We start from the raw sequence: 24,760 nt of genomic DNA, 5'->3' as shown, positions 1-24,760 counted from the left end.
CGGAAAACCAGCAATTCCATCAAGAGATGCAAACCACTCTACAGAGATTCAAAGCCCGAGGGTACCCACACCATGTCCTCGACCAGGCCATCCAACGATCGGAAACCAAAACCAGGAGTCAACTACTGTCCTACACAGCGACAACTGATACAGAAGCAATCACCATAGTTTCCAAATATTCCACAGCAAGTCACCAATTCAAACAAATAATCAGAAAACATTGGGAAATCCTAAGGATAGAGCCTGACTTCAACAAAATCTTTGACATTCAACCTACCTTTGCTTTCACAAGAGCAAGAAACCTAGGAGAACTGTTAAAAACTCCCTCAACCAACACGGAATACAAAGGAACAATCCCATGCAGAAACTGCAACCACTGCAATAATGTTATCCAAGGGATTACAGTTAACCACCCCATGAAGGGCAATAAAATCAAAGTAAGAGCTACAGCAACCTGCGACACCAGCAACGCGGTGTATATGTTGAAATGCCCATGCGGCAAGATTTATGTCGGACAAACCCAGAGAAAACTCAAGATAAGACTGACCGAGCATAAATCTAATATAAGAAATAAGCACCTAAAATCCACTGTAGCTCAACATTTCTTGGAAGCTGGTCATGGCATCAGCCAGCTAAGATATTGCGTGTTGGAAACTGTGAAACAACAAGAGGGTAAAGACAATCATCAGGAATTATTAAAAAGAGAAAATTATTGGATTTTCACCTTAAGCAGCATGAAACCATTCGGCCTAAATGACCGAGTGGAATATTTATGTTATCTTTGAAGAGCTGGGGCCCCAGCCAATGACTCCTTACCTGCGCAGAGTGGTTTTTTCATTTCACCATTCAAAGCTTGTAATTCATGTTTAATCATATTAGGTTGTTTACATTGCCTGATATTATTATACTACATGTTAGTTTTAGTATCATTATTCATTGTGATCTCTAGTGAACCATTGGTTTTCATTCACCACGCTTTTTTCATCACCCTTAAACATCCCACTTTTTTAACGCGCTCCCTACCCGTTTTCACCCCTGCATTTTACTTTGAACACAGTCCCTACTAGGTCGCGCCCTCATGCAACCTTTTTCTGTATATTTATTTCCGGGTCACAGACCTTTGCCGAACCCAGCTACAGCCTTTACCATCACAGACGCACATTTGCACTTTCGCGGTAAGCGTTTCCCTTAGCCACTGAATTTGTAAGACACTTAGGTGTTTAATGTCAAGCTTAGGAGTTTCACATGCTAAATTCTCGCTTTTATTTGTATATAATTCACAGCACTCCGTCTACTTTAGTTAAGCAGCTGAAATGCATAAGTTATTTTCCTACCAGCACGAGTCAGCAACATAACGCACATGTTTTTTCACCTTGCACTTTAGACTTTATTATTTTAACTATAATCTTTTTCTTTCACGTTATATCACCCTTCATTGTGACAAACCAGTTTTTTAACCACTCACACTGCATGAACTCCCTGTTGTATAATTATTTAGCATCTATTAGGCAGCCTATGAACTATTTTTTACATGATGTAAAATATAAGCATTTCTTCGTTTTTAGAAATATATCCCCAGATGAAGGCATAATGGAAATGCCGAAATGCATTGGGATGGTATGAGTGCAAAATGTTAATGGAACAGGAACAGCAGCAAACGCTTGTGAACATAACAAGCTATGAACACATGTGAATAAAACATTCAGACTACAACTCTTGGAGTAGAGTCATAATCTTTTTGTGAAACCTTGATTCAAGGACATTTTTGGATCCTAGAGGACATCTCTCAGTGTTGAGAGTGCAGCCCTTATTTCACTTTAAGCACTTTATAAGCACTGAAATGAGCGCAAATGCCTTGCATGTGAACAAGGGCTGCAAAGCCCGAAACGCGTCCTGTTTGGTTGGTAGCGGAAAAAACTGGAAAATAAAAAATACTTACCCGAATGCTGTGGTCTGTCTCATGCTTCGCCGGTACTGCTGGATTGGAGGTAGTTCCAGATATATATATATATATATATATATATATATATATATATATATATATATATATATATATATAATATATATAATGCACTTCCACCACTAAATAAAACTTGTTACATTTGAAAAAAATCTAATAATCATTGTTTATGCCCAAATAAACAACCCTTGAAGTACCTGATGGTGTGGCTTGTCTTCCTTGATCGCGATCGTGAGGATTCTGTTGATATATATATATATATATATATATATATATATAATTTTAATGCACTTCCACCACTAAATAAAACTTGTTACATTTGAAAAAAATCTAATTTTAAAATGGTGCTGTCGATTTTTATGTGTACAGTATTCTTTACTTCTAATGAATGCGGATGTCCTAAGTAAAGGTAAACTCTCCCCCGGCCCCCTTCCGTGTTAGTTATTTGTTGAGAGCCGCGTCTGAGCGGGTCAGACCAGCAGCCCTTCCTCCTGTTTCAAAGTCCTTGTTTTATTGTTTGACAGTTAGAGGGCGTGTTTGCATTTCACAACCGCCCTCACCCCAGAAACCATTGCCTTGGCAGCGCATTCTCTTCCTCGTCGCCACCAGCGCTTGTTCGTTGAGGTGATAGTGTAGTAGTTCTTCGTGTACCGACTTCGGAAGGATGGAAGGCTGAATCGTCGTGCTGGGATTCAAGTGTGACCTTCCCGTCACTGCAGAGGTCGGTGGTGAATGGCAGCTCTAGGCCATCTTGAGGCTCACAGGGGAGCAATACTGCTGTTTAAAATGAGTGTCAAAGCCTATACAATATGCATTCTTTATCAGGTTTTCTTTCATTTGCTACTGGACTGTGTTGAGACTTATTTTGTCTCAGTTTTTTGTGCTTCTCCATTGGGGTGCTTGTCTTGCGTGGTTGGGGGGTGGGCGGCAGTGTGTCCTCAATGTCTGTAGCACAGGGCTCTCTGCACCTACAGCTATTGACCAGCGAGGTTGAGTCATAGGCAGGGCTTTAAGTGGGCCGGTTCTCACCGGGTCTGAGCATCAGCAGTGTTGCTCTGCTCTGCTCACTTCACTAGTGGGGAAGTTACCGTATGACGTCATGCCAGGTGAGCGCTGTAGGGGAGGGAAATCCTTTAAAGAGGGTCTTTTTCTCTCTGGATTTCCCTTCTCTTTTTGAAACTCAGGAGCAGCAACATTGTCGTGGTATCACCAGGGATTTATGTGGAAGCTTTTTCAATATTATATACAAGCCACAGTTGCTGCTTATTTATCTTATACAACTAACAACCATTGACAAAGCCAATAGTTCTGACTTCTTGTAAGGATTCACTTGTATCATATTTCTGGTTGCAATGACAGAAACAGCAAAATACAAGTCGGGCGGCACACTATGCTAAGCACGGATGTTTAGCTTACGCCATGCCCAGCTCACAGGGAAAGCAACAACTAATGCAAGGGAAAAACATAACTGACCATATTTTGTGGCCCCTGCACACCAGGAATGCCGGAGGACGAGCAGCCCGGCCCAGGCGCCCCTGCGCCTCATAATTAATTCTGCATCAAGACAGGCGCCTCCCCTGAGTACATTCCTACTTGTGCCTATTCAGACCAAGGCAGAGGTCATTACGGTCTGATTTCTCCCCTACATAAGACCTTCTGTCCTTTTCTTCACAGTCCTGCTTAGCTGCTGCCGCAGAATACTTTTCTTCACACCCCTCCTTGTAAACTAGGGACGAAAACAGCAATGGTTGAGCACTTCCGCTTTAAGTTATTGGGCACACTGGGCTGCATTTGATGGCGGAGAAGGGGTTAAGCGGGCTCATGTAGACATTTTGCATTCAGCAGGCTTCCATGCTTCACTGATTTAATGTCTCGGGTGGTTCATGCACGTGCTGTCGACAATCTCTGATCACAAACTTGCCGAGTAGTGTATGAATGGAAGTGGAACCTGCTGGCGAGAGAGCTGTGTAGTATGTGAACTAGCTCAGCGGTTTAGTGTGTCTGTAGAAGAGCCCCTTTGTGTAATATACAGGTCATAGGTTCTAATGCTGGTTAAAAAAAAAAAAGCCCACCGGGCCCTCTGCAAAACGCTGCATGTAAACTACAGGAGATACATTTGGTCTTCTTGTAGGTTTAAACTCCATCTTTTCTGCCTTTAAGCAGTGGCGGCTGGCAACTATGGGCGGGGGAGGGGGGGGATGGGCGCCCGCACATAAAATTGAAAAATAAACACTTACCTAATACCTCCACCTTGCTCCTGCCCTCAGACCTCTTCTTTTGTTGACTGAGCAAACTCCCTCGACCAATCCTGGAGCTGCTCACATGCTTGTAACCAGCATGAGAGCAGCGTCCTTATTAGAGGGAGCAGTCTCTCTCTCGGCTCTCCCCGGTGCTCTGGAGGCCTGCACTTGCTCTCAACTCAGCTGTCCTACAGCTGGGTTGAGTGAGAAGTTTAAAGTGCGCATGTCTGACTGGCTGTCACAAGATGGGTCAGCGAAATAGACATGAACACTTTAAACAAAGCACAGCCCTCTGCCCCAACTCCTCCCTGCTGACACTCAGCAAGCCCTGCCATTCGGTTCAGGACGGCATGGTGAAAAATAAAATGACAAATAACTTTTTTATTTTTTATTTCTAGGGGGCGTGTAAATGGAGCGATGGTCTTCTACTGTTATGGAGGAGCCCCCCTGCCTTTAACACCTTGGCTGCGCCTGGAATTCTGCGCCGGTGCTGCATTCCGATCGCGGGCGTGGTCATGACGGCTCCCAGCCGTCATCCGCACACGCCCACCGTGACTCATGACGGCTGGGAGCCGTCATGAGCACCCAAGGAGTTAAGGTTAATCAAATAGTATTCCATTGAGCAGGTGATAAGTCATCCTTTAGGCTGCTGAGTCTACCGGCCAGATAGATGCGAGTGTACAGCCGAGTCCCTTTGACTTGCGGCACATGCCCTCAGGTAGAGCACCACTGGAGCTAAAGGATGGACCGATTCTTCTAAGTGATGTAGGATTCGGGCTAAAAGGGCTTTTGGGCCATTGGCCCCTCAATTTACAATAAGAGCCCCAGTGTCTGGGCCAGGAGTTTGACCTTGTTTACTGGTTGGCCACTAGCAAGGCTCCTCCCCCCCTGCATGCTCCCCCCTGCCTGCTAGGCGAATTGCATTAATAGTAATCTGCATTACCAAGAAGCCTGAGGTGAGCTGTCAATCACAGGAGGTTTCAATCAATCAGTAGATTGTAAGCGCTACTTGTCACCTGTGAGGGTATTAGCCACTCCCTTTAAAAAAAATGTTTTTATTAAAGTCAAAGCCATTCTCCTAACTACTTGGCTTGAAAATAGTTTGGACATACCCTCAAGAGCATACTCTCAAGCTAGCAGAACAATTGTTAAAATGTACTTAAGTGCAAAAACCACCATACCGTCTTTGAAAAACAAAAAAAATGTAATTGAATCCTTCATAAGTCAACTCCTCCTACACGTGTGGAAAAATACACACGTGAACTCAATAGGAATAATAGTTTCACTGATCTTTTCACCCTTTCCATTTTTATAGAACTCAAAGCAAGGCGCCCTCTTTCTGGACATCTTCTCCTAAGGAAAACCTGATTGTAATCTTAGATAGCTGCATGCAATCTGCAATATGGAAATATACGCTGCAGACATATATTTGTTTGTATAATACTCCTTGCTAAGTTTTACCTTGTCTGGCTAGAAAGGAGGGGCTCCATAACATTGCGACAGCCCTTTCCCCATGATAAAGTGACATTCATGTACATTGCCCTCGTTGCAGTCGCACATATTGCCCTCGTGAACATGTCCCTGGCTTTGGGGTCAGTGATGGCAACCAGGGCAGATGGCAACCTTCCCCTGCACCTGGTGGCGTCAGAGCATGAAATGGAAAAATAGAAGTGCAGGTACTCTGGAGCAAAGTACCTGCTTGTTTCTGAGAAGTGCTGGTATCTCCAATTAAAGTGTAGCATTTCCATTGAGAAGTGCAGGTACTCTCTCATTAAAAGTATAGAATTTCCATTGAGAAGTGCCGGTACTCTCCCTCTCAATATAAAAGTGCTGTGACTCCATACTGGGCAGTACCAGCCTATTTAAAGCATTGGTTGGCGCTACACAAAATAAATGAATATGTTTTATTGTATTTGACTCTGGGCGACTTCTTCAGTTCTTAGTCGTTTCCATGGACTACCGGGCATGCATTTAAGAAGAGGCACTCTCCGGACGCGGTCAGCGTTTCGCTGCCAATGAACTAACTGCTCATGACCTGAGCCTCAACAATAAATTGGTGAACCAACCTCCATGCCAAGTGTGGCATATGGAGCTGGGCGCTAGTGAGCCCTCCATCCCCCACTGCTCATGCATACTGCGCCGCCTCAGACCACACCCATTTCATGTGTGTGGACTCCACTCCTGCATCTCTTGGGTTTACGCTGCACCAGGACCGTCTGCTTTGTCCGCTATGGTTTGTCTGGTTCCACATACGGAATCTGCACACTTAACACTTTGACGGCACCAAATAAAAATAATACAGTCAGTTGCCAAGGTGGGCGGGATCTGGAGAGGCACGGCATGCCCATATATTTTTAATTTTTAAAAACTTTGTGAAAAGGCAACCGTCCCAGGATGGGTCATTCTAAGATTTGAAACGTGTTGGCAGAAGTGTAAGGCAGGGAGTCTCCCGCGCTGTGAAACCAAGGGAGAAGCCGACTGCTAAACAACCCTTCTTGCCAGGGTACCTGCCTGAAAGAAATGTAAATGCGCGCAACTGGTCAATCTGCAAATGTAAAGGTGCTTCGAAACCAGTATTGGCTTTAATTGACGGAATCACTTGATGCTTCCTGGAGGCACAGATGTATTCATTTTGAGTAGTATTGCAAGAGAGCTGCCAGCTGAGTTGGGAAATGTGTGCTTTTTAGAGGCAGGTACAAAATGTTTACTTTATGCGCAGTCTGGCTATTACTAAAGTCTGTGTTTTGTAAGCTTTTTTTATCTGAAAGCTCTTTACGCATTTTGTAGCAGCCTATCCTATAGCGTGTTTAATGCAAGTTTAAAATAATGACTTGCATGTTCACAGTATATTCTTTATTTATTTAATGTGAATTTATATAGCGCAAACATTACCCGAAGGTGTCAGAGCGCTTTACAAAAGAACCAGTTGCGATACATAAGGATTTAGGATTACATGCGTTACATCTGCCTGCTAAACCGTTGTCTTTTCTCCCCTTCCCTGCTCTCTGTAGGTCACGATTTTCCTAGCGCTTGGACGCCTTCGGGCAACAACTGCGCTTTATAAATCCCCAAGTTTACAAGTTTAAAAGATACAAACAGAAAAAATTGCAAATGTACAAGTTGTAAAGTCACACAAGGAAGAGATACAAATGGATAAAGTCTATGATTCACATAGGAATGGTAGTGAGTAAAAGGTCTACAGCATATACTAATATACTATTGGTTAGAGTTATCTCTATATACACATATATTCAAATAGATTTTCTCAGGATTCCATTTTACCAGCGATTAGGCTTGGAAAAGTATATATCACATATTTACAGAGTGAAAAGAGAAGTAAAAAGAAAAAGACCCTGGTGGTGGGCATCGATGGAAACCATCTCACGACGGCAAGATGCACCCAGGTCAGGACCCAAAAACCATGAGAGCAGAGTTTCATTAAGTGGGGTCAGAGGGGGGACGCAGTCACAGCACCAAGGGAGGGCAGTAGAATGTCTACTGTTCCGCAAGATGGCGGAGCCAGGACAAGAGCGACAACAGACGTTCCCAAAATGGTGGGGAACACACGAGTTCCAGTCCAAAAGTTACGAGTATCAAGTCCAAAGCAACCAGGGAGCCAAACCAAACCAACGGAGGAAGAACCAGAAGGGAAAAGGAGCCAGACAGTCAAAGCTGGGTGGGGGGGGGAGGGGGAGGCGGCTGTGCCGTCTGTGAGCACAGGACCTGGGCAGCAGTGGCAACCGTGTCCAATACATTCTCCCAGGTAGAAGGGAGACGACACAGGCTCCAGGGCACCCCCATGCGCTGGAGCGCTGGAGTCTCTCTCCACTAAGAACGCGTTGGTTCTTAGTGGAGAGAAACGCGTCTGAGTGGGCCAGGCCAGCAGCCCTTCCTCCTGTTCCAAAGTCCTTGTTTTATTGTTTTGCAGTTAGAGGGCGTGTGTGCATTTCACAACAGCCCTCGCTCCAGAAACCATTGCATAGACAGCGCCTTCTCTTCCTCATCCCCACAAGCGCTTGTTCTGTGTGGAGTCGGGCAGGTGAGGCCTCTCCTGCATCCTCTGACCGCCTCATTTGTACATATTATGCGTTGTCTTCTGCTGAGCAAAGGCGCGTGGGCGCGAACGGATTTATTGTGCGCGACTTTGTAAAGTACAGATTCTAAGTGAAAACCTCATGAATACACCGGATATCTACATGTATATCCGTCTCTTTTTGGGCTTTCGGTTCTTGTTAGTGGTGCTTCTCTGAGTCTAGTGTTGCACAGCAGATCTCTGCACCTTCACGGGTCGGACCCTGATTGGACGTTCCCTCGGTGCAATCAGCTTTTGATAATGACCTGTTTTTCACGCCTCGTTTTTCTTAGCACAGTACATACGCGGAGGTGATAGTTCAATGGTTCTTCGTGTACCGACTTCGAAAGGCTGGGATACGAAGTGTGACCTTCCCGTCTCTGCAGAGGTCGGTGGTGAATGGCCGCTCGAGGCCATCTTGAGGCTCGAAGATGAGTATTACTGCTGTTTAAAATGCATGTGAAATCCTATACAATATGGATCCTCTCTCAGGTTTTCTTTAATTTGCAACTGGATTGTGAGCTGAGACTTGTTTTAGTTTTTTGTGCTTTCACATTGGGGTGCTCGTCTTGCGTGGTTGGGAGGGGCGAGGGGGCAGATCGAGGCTTTGTTGTGTGTTGGGATTGGCTGTGTATATTTGGGAGACTCACACATTTGCACAGTTACAAAAGAGACAGTCTGATACAACTCGATATGTAAAAGCGCTGGAGTCAGAGATGGGAGCTGTTTAGTAATAAACCTGTATCATTATCTTCCCTAGGCTTGTGATGATGGACGCCTGAAGATCCATGGGCCGGCTCCAGACTAGCTGCTGCAAGAGAAACCGCAAGTCTGTCCACCTCCAAGAGACCAGTCTTCAGCAGGCCTAACCTCAGATAATGCCCCTGTGGGCTCTGCGTACCAGCCATAGAGGGCGCCATTGGCTTGGCACTGCCATCCACTTCCTGGTGCTCACAGTGCTCACCTTCCTTGTTTTGGGCCCTCTGATATGCCACCGTCTCCTCTACTCCTACTTCTATGTCCGCAGGTGGCACTTGGACCGCATGAGTCAAGACTTCTTGCAGCTGAACCTGGAAGATGCACACAAGGCTGTCCAATACTTTTCCAATTTTCACCCGCCTGCTAACTCCTCCCCGGTGTTGGCAATGGAAGGCCCTCGGCCAGCTGCAGCAAGGCCGTGGTTGGTGATCACCATTGTAACCATCGCCAGGAAGCCGGAGTTCCATTACTTGCTTCAGGTGGTCTCCCGTTTCCACCGCCTCCTTGCAGAGTGTGGCCATGCTTGTCGGCATCACCAGCTATTCCTCTGCAACGTGGATCCGAATCCAAGGACTCATGAAGACGCCATGCTGCTTGCCAAATTTATGCCCACGGTCGAGCATTATAGCAAAGTATCGGACAATCTGGACACCAATCTATTTGAGAAGGAGAAGCGGGACTATTCCTTCTGCTTAGAGAGGACCTTAACGACCTTTGACCCAGAGTATGTGCTTCTGGTGGAGGATGATGCTGTTCCTGTACCAGATATCTTTCCAGTTTTAAACCAACTGCTGCTGGTGCGCTTCCCTGAAACTCCACTAGGAGGCGCCCTTTACTTTAAACTTTTTCACCCTGAGCGACTCCAGCGCTACATTAATCCAGAGCCCATGCGGATCCTGGAGTGGGTGGGCCTGGGTATGTTTGCTGGGACAATCCTCAGTTGGGCCTATGGAAGGACTGTAGGGAAACCTGGGCCCAGTTGGCCAACATTTATCTTTTTCGCCCTGTACAGCATGGCACTGGTTGAACTCGTTGGGCGCCACTACCTGCTTGAGCTCCGCCGGCTGTCTCCAGCGCTGTACAATGTGGTGCCCGTCACGGAGTGCTGTACGCCCGCCATGTTGTACTCCTCAGAGTCCGCTCGCAGGGTGCTAGCCTACTTTGCCAAGACAGAGTGCCGCCGTGGCTTTGCCAAGGACACAGCACTCTACTATCTTCTACGTCACTCCAGCGAGTGGGCCTTTGTTGTGGAGCCCAACCTGGTGCAGCATGTGGGGCTTTATTCCAGCCTCCGGGGGGACTTTGATGAACCCAGGCTGCTCTGATGTGGCCTTTAATCATGGAGGCAAGTGTGGCACTTACCTCAGACCATGTGCTACTTTACAAATGTACTATGACCAGCTCTAACTTGTGGGTACCTAGAAATGCAGAACACGCCTCTTCCCTGAATGCCTCTGCTCAGTCTAAAAGAGCGACATTTGGTGATGGGAGGGGGTAGCTCTGGGTTAAGAATGGAGTAAAGTGGAGCCTTGGTCTGACATTTAATGAAGGAGAAGTAAGCACACACTGTGAGGTGATTTATAGGTCCTTGTGAGTCCATCAAAAACGCGATCATGGACACAGATTTCAAAGCGTTTGACAGTCCAAAGGCACACTCCAATATACGGGTTCCAAGCAGGGGTTGTTTTTCAGAATACCCCTCACAGCCAACAAGCTGTTCCCCCAACGGTTTGAAGACTTAGATTCCCCAGTTTGAGAGATACAACTAGAGGTCAAAGAGGCTGATAATTGTATGTAATTAAAAAAACAAATACAGAAGCTTCAAATAATCACTAAAATATTGCCAAAGTAGATGACAATTTATGCAGGGAAGAGGTGTGAATGCTCTTTCCAAAAGATAGTGCCTTAATGCAAACTGGTACCCTGCCTTTTGAAGGCTGTACAAAGAGCAGTGGAAGAGAGCAGAGCGGTATATAGCATGTGTTTACACTTTTTTTTTACTACTGGGCTAGCATCAACATGCATTTCAATTTTTCCTGAATAGCAAGATGCCAGTGGTAGGTGCTAGCTGACCTCACACCTGAAACCCTTGGTGGCCAGTACTGTATGTCCACATGCATAGGGTGGCCACACTAGACTGTATTGTTGTGGTCCTGCCAAGTGTGGATTAGATTGTCGGAAACCAGAAGGTGAGGTTTAAAAAACAGAAAAAAGAAATCCAACCCATTGATTACTTTAAGCGTCCCCTTTGAGTACTGGAGTCGAATAGGGATCCACATTTTTCACCTCAATAACCGAAAGCAAAGAGCAACAGTTTCATATTCAAACTGGTATTGGCAAATGCAATAGGTCAGGCCTTTAAAATGCTGACACATGTCAGAGCTATTGTCTTTGCTAATGCTTGTGCAACCGGGGTTTTTAATGTATTTAGGCATCTGTCCTCATTTCTTGACTGTTTCAAGATGGCCAATGCTTTTAGAAACGGTGCATTGGCGCTCTTGGACCGGTAAAGCATTGCTAAATAATGCCTAACAGTCCCTGCTGGCAGCACTAGATACTGGTGCGGTGGGCAAACGTGTGGTGGGTGGTTGAGTTAACACATTAAATAAATAAAAGAAAGAAATAGACACTGAGCCTTGAAGTCTCCTTCAGGAGACTTCTCAAGACCTGGCTCTTCGAACAGTAGCAGCGTCCCCCCTCCCCAAGCGCCTTGAGACCCTCACGGGTGTGTAGTGCGCTTTACAAATGTTATGTTTGATTGATTGACTGAGCTGACAAACGCCCTCTTCGCTCCAGTACGGTTTCTTCTTCTCTGCTATGCTTCCAGTGCGGGACCCTCAACAGCTCCCCTAACCAATCCTGGTGCCGCTCTTTTGCTGTTAACCAGCATGAGAGCAGCACCCGGATTGGAGGGAGTGGCCTTTCTTGGCACACCCGAGGACATTGGAGGCTTGGGTCTAACCCAGCTGTCTTCAGACAGCTGGCTTAGAGATGTCAAATGGTGTATGTCTGGCTGGCCGTCGCAGGACAGCCAGCCAAAGGGACATGTGCACTTTGAACAGCCCCTCCTGCCCACCCTCCTCCCAGCTGCTGTCACTTAGCAGGCTCCGCCCTGTCCTAATGCTTTGTTCAGGACCGGTGGATGATTAATAAAAGGTAATAAATTACCACAAGACCTGGCAACCATTCAAAGAGCAGTGCCTGTGTTGGAAGAGCAGCCCCGCAAGAGGCAAGATGGGAAAAGAGTGGCCTGGTAGCAGAATGTAGGCAGCTGCCAGGCTCTCACAAAACATAGTCAAAGAAAATATATATTATCTGAAATCTAAAACAAGCATTTAAGCAAATTAAGAAGCATTGGAACCCCAACCCTAGCGCCGAAGTGAACTTTTTTTTATAGCAGATATGCAAATGAGCATAGATTCATAAACAAAATAACGTCACTGGCAGTGGGGGCTGGTGGAGAAGGGCTGAAGTGCTTTAACCCATAGCCCCATAATGTGTGCGGTAGCAAAATGTGAAAAACCTAACAGTCCAGTGGGCGAAGACCACTGATTTAAAGCCCCTCTGAATATGTATTTGTATGTAGTTTTATTTATAATTTATTATTATTCGTTTTTTTATTAAAGAGAAATATGAAACTGACAAACCAGCTAAAGCTGTCTAAAAAGGGGTTGTTGGCAATGACCTTGATATATTAATTTATTCTCGGCTAGGTCTTCACTGCTTACATATTTATGTAGAGGAGTCAGATGACCAGTGCAGATGCATTTCACCAAGGAGGTATGGGTGTCCACAAATCCAGACCCTTTAAATGTTTGCTCATATTGTTTTATTTTAATGTAATTACCTTTTGTCTTGTGCTGGTTAAGGGATTTGATGGCATCAATATGCTGTAAATAAGCGTTACTTAAATTTGGCCTTGCATTAGCCTGTAAGTTATAGCGCATACCACTCACACTAATGAGATAAAAGAACTATGAAGGTAAACAAAGACCATCATGGCATCCCCTGGAAAAATTGAGGTCAACCCTCCCCTTTTGACTTTCTTCAATGGCAATTGACCAGAGTCCTGCTTTCCCAGTACGTTCCAAGCTAAATTAAGGAATTTTATCTTGCTGGTGCAGCCCGTTACCTCCACACCACTGCATCGAAAGATTAGCCCATTGTAGTAACCATTGGCCTCTGGCAGCAGCATCTTTTTATACTGGATTGAGGATGCTTAATCTATCTTATGAAAGTAAGGTCATGGCCAAGGTCGACATCAATGTCCGGTTATTGCAGGGGTAAGATGCCGCAGTGCAGATAGATGTTGTGAAGTACATCCATTACCTCCTCGTCTGTCTTCCTCGCCACAGTATTCACTCATGAGCCTCTGGCTCCTCACACAACTCCAAGTATGAAACAAAAAAAACGCTCTAGTCTCCCTCTCCCTCCTCCAAGATGGCCCCCAGTGGCTTCAGCCAATCCCATAAAGGGATACAGATGTACCTAATCGACCTGTTCTTTTTTCCTGCACTACTCAGAGTGCTGTGTTCCCTGCTGGTCAGGTGAGTGGGGCTGGGGTCTTGCTTGAGCAACCCCTTGTGGCCTTGGGTAATTAGTTAGGGGGGAGTTAGATGTTGTGTTGTACTTGGTTTTTTATTGTTAATTTGTATTTGTTCCCCCCCCCTTCTTTTGCCAGGAGCCTTGTCCTGCTTTAGCGGACTTGTGGTGCTTTTTGATGCGGGTTCGCTCGGTGTTCCCGCTCCGTGAGGGCCGCGCCTGTGTTCCTGCTTAGCAGGGAAGTGGTTGCTTAGCGACCTTCAGGCTATTTTACCCGCTCAGGTGTTTCAGGCCCTTGCTAGTGTTGTTTCACTCGTGGCTGGTGACATGGGTGGTTCTTCAAGTTTGTCTGCTCCTGACTCCTTGGAGGCTTCTGGTTCTGGAATGTCTGTTCCTTCTATGGAATTATTGCAGAAAATGATAAATTCTGGGGTGGCAGCTGCCTTGCAGGATAGAGTTCCTGTTCCTCCTGACCAGAAGGTGCGGGTTGATGGCGTTCGGCTGTTGACTCTGATGCTGAGGAAGATGTTGATGTCAAGGGTCGTTTTGTGCAGGGTGCCGACCTTAAGGAGGTGCTATGTCACATACGCAAAACTTGGTTTTCCCTGACTCTGTTGTGCCTCTGCAGGATGATTTATTTTCTGTTGGAAACTGAATGGAAAGATGTGGACAAGGGCTCCTTTCCTCGTTTCATTTCACAGCGAAATCCTCTGCAGGATTTCGCTGTGAAATTTCCTTCCTCGGTCAAGGTGGATTCCTTGATGGCCAGTATGACGTCTCATGGGACTGTGGTCTCTGTGGTTCTTCTCCTGCTGACCCTGTAGATCGGAAGGTGGATGGTGCTGTGAAGCGCACTTTTGCGGATGCTAACTTTTCCATTTGGGTGGCGGCCTAGTCCTCTTACACGATCCAGTCCTTGCTTAAGGATTTTCAGTCTCTGTCGGAATTATTGGACCAGGGGGAGGATGTATCTTCTACCCTGGTGATGATGGAGCAGCAGGTTCGCCTGCTTTTGGATGTCTCTTTTGATTCATTAGGGGGCGGCGGCTTCTGCGGCTGGGTCTTCTGTGGCTGTGAGACGTCAGCTGTGGCTTCGCTCCTGAAAGGCTGATGCTGCGCAGAAAGGTCTACTGATGAAGATCCCCTTTTCTGGGGTTAAGCTTTTTGGTTCCCCTTTCGATGAGATGGTGAAGAAGACGGCGGAGTACCGTAAACTCCTCGCTCCTGAAAGGGCTGGTCGCTTCCGTGCCTTTGGTTCTCAGAGGGCTTTTGGCCCTTCTAGGAGGGGTCGGGCTGGTCAGCCCTTTCGTGGAAGGGGGCGTTGCCGGGGTGCTCCTTCCTTTGATAAATCCCGGTTCTCCGGGGCTTCTGCCTCCTCCTCTCATGCTTCAAAATCGTGACTGGATCGCTCCTGGTATGGGTCCTGTTGGGGGTCGCTTCACTTGCTTCATGGACTTTTGGCGAGCAACTGTGTCAGACCAGTGGGTTCTTCAAGTGGTTTCAAAGGGTGTTCATCTTGAGTTTACCCAGACTCCCCCAGACTGTTTCAGATCCACCCCTTGTCCCAGAGACCCTCTAAGACGGTTGTCGCTTTTGGAAGGCATCGATTCCCTGGTGATCAAAATTGCAGTGATTGCTGTGCCCAGCGATCAGTTGGGGTTGGGCGTGTATTCCATCCTGTTTCTGGTGTCCAAACGCACCGGAGATCTTTGACCTGTGATAGACCTGAAGTGGGTCAATACTTTCATCCCTCGCCAGAAATTCAAAATGGTTTCGCTACAATTGATCCTTCCTCTGGTGTCTCAGGGCGATTTCCTAGCGTCCGTAGACTTGAGAGATGCTTATCTGCATGTGCCTGTTCATCCCGACTCTCAGCGGTTTCTCCGGTTTTGCGTCCTGGCTCGTCATTACTAGTTCCACGTATTACCTTTTGGACTCTGCTCTTCTCCCAGGATCTTTACTAAGATTCTGGCTCCTCTTATTGGACATTTGCAGGGGGAGGGCATTAGTGTTTTTCCTTATCTGGACGACATTTTAATTTCTGCTTCTTCTCTTTCTAAGGCGGAGTTGCATGTCCAGAGAGTGTGCCATGTCCTGGAGCATCACGGTTTCCTTGTGAATGTGCCGAAGTCCTCCCTGGTTCCTGCGCAGGAATTGACTTTCATTGGGGCTCTGTTCAAGACTCGTTTGGGGATGGTGTTCCTGCCCCATCCCCGGATTTTGTCCCTGATGTCTGCAGTTCGTTCCCTGTTGTTGGGGCATTCTCATCCCGTGAGCCTGTGGTTTAGGGTTCAGGGTCTGATGTCGGTGTCTTTGTTGACTGTGCCATTGGCTCGCCTTCACATGTACCCGGTGGTTTCCCACATTTTGTCGCATTGGGACCCCTGTTTCCTCGATATGAGTGTTTTGGTTTCTATGTCGGTGGCTGTTCGAGGGGTCCTGGGTTGGTGGTTGGACGAGGGTCATCTGTCCATGGGCCGCCCCTTTCTAATTTTCCCCACCCGAGTTCTCACTACAGATGCCAGCCTGCTGGGGTGGGGTACTACTCTGGGGGATTCGACGACTCAGAGGGTTTGGCCTCGGTCGGTATTGTCTTGTTGTTCCAACTACAAAGAGATGAAGGCTGTCCTTTTGGGTCTGCTGGATTTCTTGGATCTTCTTCAGGGTCACCATGTGCAAGTCGAGACGGACAATCAAGTGGTGATGTCTTATGTGAACCATCAAGGGGGGTGCAGGGTTCGTTCCCTCGGTTGCTTCAGCCGTCGGATTTGTTGTTGGGTGGAGGTGAACCTGGCGTCCCTGTCTGCCATTTTCCTGCCGGGTCCGGAGAACACTGTGGCGGATTGTGAGGTCTTTGCCCCTCACACATTTGATGTTCGGGAGTTTGCGGAGGAGGTTTGGCTCTCCGATTGTGGACCTGTTCGCTTCCCAGTACGATGCCAAGATCCGCTGCTTTTGCACGATTATTCCTTGCCGGGATGCCTGGAGAGTGGACGCTCTGTCGTTCCTTTGGCCGGAGGGTCTTTTGTATGCCTTTCCCCCTGTTCCCCTGATTCCGGCGGTCTTGCAAAAGATCAAGAGGGAGGGATCCTTTCTACTTCTGATTGCTCCGGGTTGGAAACGTCGACCTTGGTATCCCCTGCTGTTGGAACTGGCTGTGTCTCCAGGGTGGGCCTTACCATTCGTGCCTTACCCTCTGATGGGTCCTCTTCTTCCTCTGCCTGTGTTCCCTTCCCTGGGTCTGCGGGCCTGGCTCTTGAGAGGGATTCTCTGATGCATGAAGGTTGTTCTATGACTGTGGCTGGGGTCATTCAGCAGTTCCGGAGGCCTTCTACACTGAAGTCCTACGCAAAACATTGGGATAATTTTGCTTCTTGGTGTGTTGGGCTTTGCCATTTCGACTCTTCGGGCTCAGTGGGCCTCCATTCGGGCATTTCATGTCCTCCCTTTGGTTTCTATTTCCCCTTTGGTGACACGTCTTTTTAAATCTCTGTCCTTCCAGCGTCCCCATCCTATCCTGTGTTCTCCTCCTTGGGACCTTCCGTTGGTGTTGCGTACCTTGCAGTTGGCTCATTTCGAACCATTGGAATCAGTGGACTTGAAGTTTTTGACTCTCAAGGTCGTGTTTCTTGTGGCTATTGCTTCTGCCAGGCGTATTGGGGAATTGGTGGTGTTCATGCGGTCTGCCCCGTTTTTGGTCATTCTGTCGGATCGTGTGGTCTTGCGCCCTCATCCTACATTTGTGCCTAAGGTGGATTCTTATTTTCACCGGTCTGCGGAGGTGGTTCTTCCGGTTCTTTGCCCTGATCCTTCCTCGGATGAGGATTGCCTTTTGCACCTCTTGGATGTTCGTCGTGCCTTATTGATTTATTTGTCACGCACGTCTTCCTTTTGTAAGGTGGACAACTTATTTGTCAATTTTGGTCTTTCGCGTCAGGGCCTGAAGCCCTCGCTCTCCACGGTCAGTCGTTGGATCAAAGAGGCCATTATGTTGGCTTATGACTCTGTTGTTGAGGTTCCCTCTCTTCCGGTTCAAGGTCGGTCCACCAGGTCTGTTGCTGTGTCGTGGGCTGCTTTCAAAGGGGTGTCCATGGAGGATGTTTGCAGGGCTGCCACGTGGTCCTCTCCTCATACCTTCATGTCCCATTACTGCCTTCAGATTGGGGGTGGGGGTTCTGTTTCATTTACCTATTCTGTTCTGTCTGCGGGGGTTCCTCGATAGGTTGTTTTGGTTGTTATGCCTCTTGTTATTAAACTGTGTTTTTGCTGCATTGATGGTGTGACCTGTTTTCCTTGCATGAAGCTGATTTTACTTTGGTATCGGCTCATGAGTGAATACTGTGGCAAGGAAGAAGGACGAGGAGGTAATGCCCCGGTTACTTACCGGTAATCTTCATTACTCCGAGTCCTTATCTTCCTCGCCACAATATGGTTTCCCTTCCCTCCCGGCCCTGGTGGTGGCTTCATGTCTGCGGCTTAGTTTTTCAGGTCGATTAGGTGTATCTGTATCCCTTTATGGGATTGGCTGGAGCCACTGGGGGCCATCTTGGAGGAGGGAGATGGAGACTAGAGTGTTTTTTGTTTTATACTTGGAGTTCTGTGTGGAGCTGAAGATTCATGAGTGAATACTGTGGTGAGGAAGACAAGGACTCTTGAGTAATGAAGATTACCGGTAAGTAACCGGGGCATTCTTCAGGTCAGACATTGGTCTATTTGAGCATCAGACGTGTACAGCAGGACGTCGTTGACACAGGCCTTTCATGGTAAAGACCCGTTTAGTAATCTAAAGGGACTCCCGTCATTTGCAACTGATTCTTGCAGTAGCTACACAATAATTTGCTTAATTTATTGTAACTTTGAAATGAAAATGTTACCGTTAATTTTGCTTTTGTGACAAATCAAGTTGTGCACTTTATAGTAAATCTCATATCAAATTTTTGTTGTACAATTCTTTACTATGCATGTGAAAGACACCACCGTATCGAATCACAGCTCTTACAGCTATCAGCATCTTGAAAGAAATAGACTCCATGGTGTTGTACTATGACGTGTAACTCTGGTTTTGCAGATAATTATGCACTGAAAAAGTGAACAGCCGTGTGCAGTGTTTGAGAATAGTTTTCAGTGACGGATGTCTGTTCAATCATGCAGTCCGTCTATGACCCTGATCACCCTTGAGCACAAACAACACACACTGCACTTGGTAATACTCAGGCTTCTTTGTGTTGAAAAAAAACCCTGTGATTAATGTGAGTTGCAGGGTGGTCCAGGCAAAGGATGCACACGATGAATTGTTCCTGGTTCAGAAATACAGTTAGAGAGCGATTTCTTTTTTGTCCACTTGTGTAAATTGGGCTATCGACTTGCTGCGCTTTACATCCCAGATGTATAGATTTTTTTTTAAGTTCGAAAAAATGTTTTATTGGTCAGAAAACAAGGTATCAATACAGAGTACATGAATGATTCAAGGTATCAATACAGAGTACATGAATGATTCAAGGAGAACTGAAGGAAAGGGAAAAAGAAAACAAAAACAATCAGGAAAAACATTGCAATAAAGTCATTGACATAAGCTGATCATGGGCATTAAAGTTAAATATAGGAAATACAGTGAGTGGAAAACACGTTCAGGTAAAAGTACATACATGACAGGTAATAATGAAGAAAAAAGGAAAGTATTAAGGGTATTCAAGGGGGTTTGGAGACCTCTTGTTGGGCAGGTTGTGGATGGAATGAATGATGAGCACAGTTGTCCAGATACAACGTAATAGGAAGCTATAAGTCTGCACGTTTCGCTGCCATATGAATAGGGAAGACAAAAGCAGTGTCCAGCCTATGATTATGACAAACATTGTACCATTATGCTTTGAGGGAGATGTTAGATGAAACTTTCCAGTTGATGGTGATCTGTTGAAATGCAACAGCTAACAGCAAATCAACAATACGAACATTAACTTCAATTCCCTCCCAACAAGGCGAAAAGCTTCCCAGGAAGATGTGAGCACGAGAGAAGGGAATGGAAGTATGGAAAATTACATTGATTTGAGCCCACACCTGTAACCAAAAATCATGAACAGTTTTGCAAAGCAACAACATATGAAATAAGGTGGCATGCAGAGAGGAACACGACCAGCAAACATCCGGAACAGTAGAAAACCGCTTATTTAGGGTTAAAGGTGTATGAAGTAGCCTATTATATATATGAAGAACAAAGATTGCGAATCTTAGTCCATATCTTGTCCCACAGGGATATTGGCCACGTTACGACAAAGTCACGTTCCCACTGCTCTTCTATCTTCGACTTAGATTAGATTAATAGATTCGTTAGCATGAAGGTACTTGTAAATAGTAGAAGCTTTGGAAGTAGTATGCAGGAGAGAATGAAGTCGTGAGGCAGGGGTGGGAGAGAAGGGGGAGCCTCTGTTTGCAAGAGCCGAGTGGAAGGAAGAACAGAGAGTTGAGAAGGGTAGAAAGGTAGATTGTGAGAATAATTGCAATATCCAGATTAATCCCTTGTGTCTCCAGGATTTTCAGTAAAAAGGTTTATTGTGGATTAAGAGGTGTGCGTTATGCCAGATGGTGGAGGAAAGGAAATCAGCAATTGTAGCAGGGTGAGGAAGGCTGGAAGATAGGAGGAGTTTGGTAGTAAATTTATGAATGGGAGTGGGAATCAAAGAAGGTTTACCTGAAAAAGAAATGTATTCAGCAAAGGAGAAGGGGGAAAGGAAAAGACGCTCAACCTTAGCCGACAAGGGGACATGGGGTCCTGTAACCAAAAGCAAGCTTGCCGCAGCAAGAAGGCTTTTTGATAAACTGGAAAATCCGGAAAGTTGACTCCACCTTCTGAAATGGGGCGAATTAATCTGGCAAGGGACATCCTGGATTTTTTGTTATTCCATAAGAAGGAAGACAAGACCAAATTAATTTTCTTTAAAAATTTGGAAGGGATGGGCACAGGAGTATTGGAAATTGTGTAGAGAATTATGGGGGATAGCATCATCTTAATTGTATCGAGACGACCCCACCAGGATAGGTAAACAGTGCGCCACCTATTGCTAAATCCGATATTTTTTTAATACACTTATTTAAACCGAGAGAGACGGTGTCTGAAATAGAGGGGGTAATGTGCAGGCCAAAATACTTAATATGTGAAGAGCTCCAAGTAAAATTGGAAGCGCTAAAGTCAGGTTTAAAGTGAACTTAGTCAAGGGCAAAATATCACACTTATCGTTATTAAGTTTGTAACCAGATATCGGGGAATAATTCCGCACTTCCTCCAGGAAAGCGGGAATTGAGTCTGTGGGATTGGAGATGAAGAGTAAAATATCATCTGCATAAGAAGCAAGTTTAATATAGGAATTTGTGGTCTGAAACCCATGAATGTTAGGGTTCTGACGGAGTTTGGACAGAAAAGGCTCCAAAGCCAAGTTGAAAAGAAAAGGGGAAAGGGGGCAGCCTTGGCGAACACCTCTACCAAGATCAAAAAAGGAGGAAACCTGGCCATTCGTGCATACTGCCGTATGTGGGTGAGAGGGAAATAAATCTGGAACCAAAGCCAAACCATTCGAGAGTGTGAAAGAGGTAGGACCATTCAACCCTATCAAACGCCTTTTCGGCATTTGAGGCGATCGCTCCAAGGGGGTGCTATAAACGTGGGGATTTCGATAGGATGTTAAACAAAAGTCTAGTATTGTCAGTGATAAAGTGACCTTTTACGAAACTGGACTGCTCCTCACCTAAAAGGTCGGGAAGCAAAAGGTCCAGCCACGCTGCCAACGACTTAGCGAATATTTTGTAGTCGATGTTCACTAGGGAAATAGGTCTCTCTAATTTTTGCAATATTTGGTGTCCTTCCCTTCTTTAGGTATCAAACAAATATGAGCATCGGAAAAGGACCCTGAAGAGCCACCCAGGGCAGCAAACGTGTCTATAAGAGAAGTTTAGGGATAAGTAGCTTTGAAAAGTGAAGGTAAAATTCAACGGTAAATTAAGTGTAAATATCAAGGACCCCTTGAGAAGGTGGATACTACAAGTCCTAGGTCAGGGATTAATAGCATGAGAGGTAACAACCAAGGCACTTGAACCAAAAACCTTTTTTGTTTCGATAAAGTAAATATAAAAGAAGAAGTAATATAAGTAGGTCTAAATTCAATTTTTATTGTTGACCATATTAAAAGAATCAATCACAAAACATGCATAATTCAGATCAGAAAATTGGGAGAAAAAAATTCATTAAAATAGTAGATAATAAATCCACAGTAAACAATCAATACACAATAAAAATTAATCGCAATTTAAAAAGTGGCATAAAAATTAATTCTCTAAATTCATGCTGAAATTCAACGGTAAAGCCATCTGGTCCGGGAGCTTTGTTCATTTTGAGATGTTGAAGTGCAGTAAGCAGTTCCCTTTGAGAGATCTCAGATTCCAAGTGAGAAAGGTCGAGGAAAATGCTCAGGTTTCTGGATGGTAGAAAAGAAATGTGCGAGAGATGGGGGGGGGTGGGGGGGGGGGTGGGGTGAGTTTCAGAGGAGTATAGAGTTTTGTAGAAAAGAGAAAATTCAGTAAGAATCTCAGCATCCTTGTGCTTGAGATCGGAAGTAGAGTCATAAATGGATTCAATATTTAACTTATTGTGTTTGATCTTCAGATAATTGGCAAGAATTTTCCCAGCCTTGTTTCTACCTCCATAAAACTTAGCACTAGATTTCAGCAAATACAGTGAGGCATCTTCTGTAGATTTCTCGTTAAACTTCATTTTGGCAGCAACAAGAGCAGTCAGACTATCCAGCGAGTGTGAGGTAAAGTAGGCGTGTTCCAATCTCCTAATGTCATAGAGAAGATCCCCAGTAAATTTACGAGCAGCCTTACGCTTTTTTGCCACAAAACTAATAATAAAATCATGTGCTGCAGCCTTAAAAGCATCCCAAACAGTATGTTTTGGTATAGAAGGGGTCTCGTTGAGCAAGAAAAACTCATCAAAAAAAGCGGTAAAGGAAGTCGTAAACTTGGGATCCAAAAAGAGAGTATTATTGAAGCGCCATCTTTTGGGTCCAGCAACTTTAGGGAGTATATCAATGTTGATAAAACGGGGGCATCATCCGATAGTAAGATCGGGACAATTTCAGCAGTAGTAAGGGTTTGAGCAATATTGTGAGAAACAAAAATATAGTCAATCCGTGATTGGGAATGATGGGAGGGAGAGTCAAAAGTAAACTCCTTTAAAGTCGGATTACAGAGTCGCCAAGTGTCAATGAGCTTATGTTGGGAAATAGCTTGAGTAAAGAGCTTGTGAGGTTTATTAGGAACATGATGGGTATGTGAGTTCCGACCAATGAAAGGATCAAAGGGTTGATTGCAATCCCCAGCTAGGATGAAATTATCATCCACAAATCGGGTAATGTGTTGGAGAACTCAGCCCAAAAAAGAGGTGTGTCCATCTGCTGTTAGTATCCGACTCTTGAGATATGAGAGCGAGGGGAAGAGATTTGCGGCATAGGTTTACTACGCCGTTATGCTTGCCATCACCCTGTAAACAAAAAAACCTCACCCAGCCTCTCAAGTTTTGCAGATTCTGTGTCGGAAAGGTGCCACATCAACATTTAGTTTAACTAAGTGAGACAGAATTCTCTTACGTTTGATTGGAGAGTTAATACCCTTAACATTCCATGAAATTATGTTCAATGGCATACCATACAAAGTAACCTATAGTAAACACAGTAAGCAAAATCAGGGAAAAAAAACATGAGAAAAAATGAAAGGAGAGGAGAAAAGTGCTTATCACTAGTGAAAAGAAAGAGAAGAGAAGAAAAGACAGTAAATATAAAAGGAAAAGAGGGAAGAGGAAGCAAGTTGAAAATGAAAAGGAGGAAAAGAAGAATCGGAGTGAAAAGAGTAAAGACATAGAAGTAAGCAAAACCTGAGTAAATAAAAACGTCACCCATGCACAAACAAGGAAGAAGAAACGTAAGAGGGGGGAGTACAGAACAAAAAAAGGAACGGAAGGAAGAAACAAAAAAAGATCATACCTACAAAAGGAGAGAATGAGGAGGAACTGAGGGGGGATGGGACCACATGGGTAAGGCAACCCATCCAAGGTCAGCTGGGCCGGGAGCCAGGGAGACGTCAGGAAACTGGGAAGAATTCCTGTGGAGGTGAAGAAGGAGAACAAGAGATTAAGATACAGACAAAGGTCGAATCAGAAACTTGAACAACAATGAGCGTCAATACGACTCAAAGAAAGTAAGAGTCAAGACATTAAGACTCCTAGAGGAGTAAAAGAAGCCAAATGCATTAACATTATGAAAACATAAGACTGCAGCTCAGCCAGGGAAAGCGGAGGATGAAGGAGCAGAGGAGTCCATGGTAGAAGTCTTATGTGCGTTGATAAAACTCTGCAGGCGGACTGGGTCTTCATAGGTTGTTGTTTTGTTATTGTAGGTAACTTTAAACAAACAAGGATGATAAAGGCCATATCTTGCTCCCATCGAACGGAGGTCATCTCTCATGTTTAGAAAGGCTTTATGACGATTAGCAGTAGCTTTTCCATAATCCTGAGCGAAGAACAAAGCGGAGCCAGACCATGTTAGTTTTGGAGAGGATTTGGCAGCTGTCAAGACCTTCAGAAGACCAGTATACTCTAAAAAGTAGAGAATGACGCCTCTTGGTCTCTGTGAAGGGGAAGCAGAAGTAGATGGGCGACCCAATCGGTGAGCGGGTTGAATGTTGAAATTCGTGCCCTCTGGCAAACGGAGCAATTTAGGAAGGAACGATTTGAAGAAGGCAAGTGAATCAGAGCCCTCAAGTCCTTCTGCCAGACCATAAATGCGGAGGTTGTTCCGCCTATTTCTATTTTGCAACTCCTCCACCTGTCTCTGGAGAGTAGACACTTGAGAGTTTAGATGAGATACTGTGGAACAGGTTTCCTGAAGAGACATAACGGAGTGGTCAACTGAAGATACCCTTGTTGCGATCTGTGACCAGTTATCTGTAAGAGCTTGAAGTTTGACGTTGGTTTCCTCCATAAAAGGACGCAAGGACCTGATTTCCTCCCGAAAAGGGCGAAAAGATCTAATTTCCTCCGGAAAGAGCTCCATTGAGACAGGTGTAGATTGCTTGAGTGGCGAAGGAGGGTCTTTTTTCAGTCTTTTGAAATTAGTTTTCCCCGATGAAGGTTGGGAGGATTCC

The 24,760-nt window shown here is 45.4% G+C and overlaps 1 protein-coding gene across 1 annotated transcript; it reads left to right on the top strand.

The window, feature by feature from the left end:
• Nucleotides 1-2,547: 2,547 nt before the first annotated feature.
• LOC147729676 (GPI-N-acetylgalactosamine transferase PGAP4-like) lies at nt 2,548-12,943 on the top strand. Its single transcript, XM_086954562.1, has 2 exons — nt 2,548-2,681; nt 9,033-12,943. Exon 2 carries the CDS (start codon nt 9,151-9,153, stop codon nt 10,354-10,356), a length of 1,206 nt encoding a protein of 401 aa, XP_086810688.1. The 5' UTR covers nt 2,548-2,681; nt 9,033-9,150; the 3' UTR covers nt 10,357-12,943.
• Nucleotides 12,944-24,760: the final 11,817 nt, after the last annotated feature.

This window comes from Lissotriton vulgaris, chromosome 2_1 (genome assembly GCF_964263255.1).
Source record: "Lissotriton vulgaris chromosome 2_1, aLisVul1.2, whole genome shotgun sequence".
In the NCBI taxonomy this organism is placed as follows: domain Eukaryota; kingdom Metazoa; phylum Chordata; class Amphibia; order Caudata; family Salamandridae; genus Lissotriton; species Lissotriton vulgaris.
This window is presented reverse-complemented; position numbering and strand designations above follow the sequence as displayed.

What these genes read in the sequence shown, in the direction of transcription:
- LOC147729676 (XM_086954562.1), top strand. Translation starts at nt 9,151, where the DNA reads ATGCCCCTGTGGGCTCTGCGTACCAGCCATAGAGGGCGCCATTGGCTT.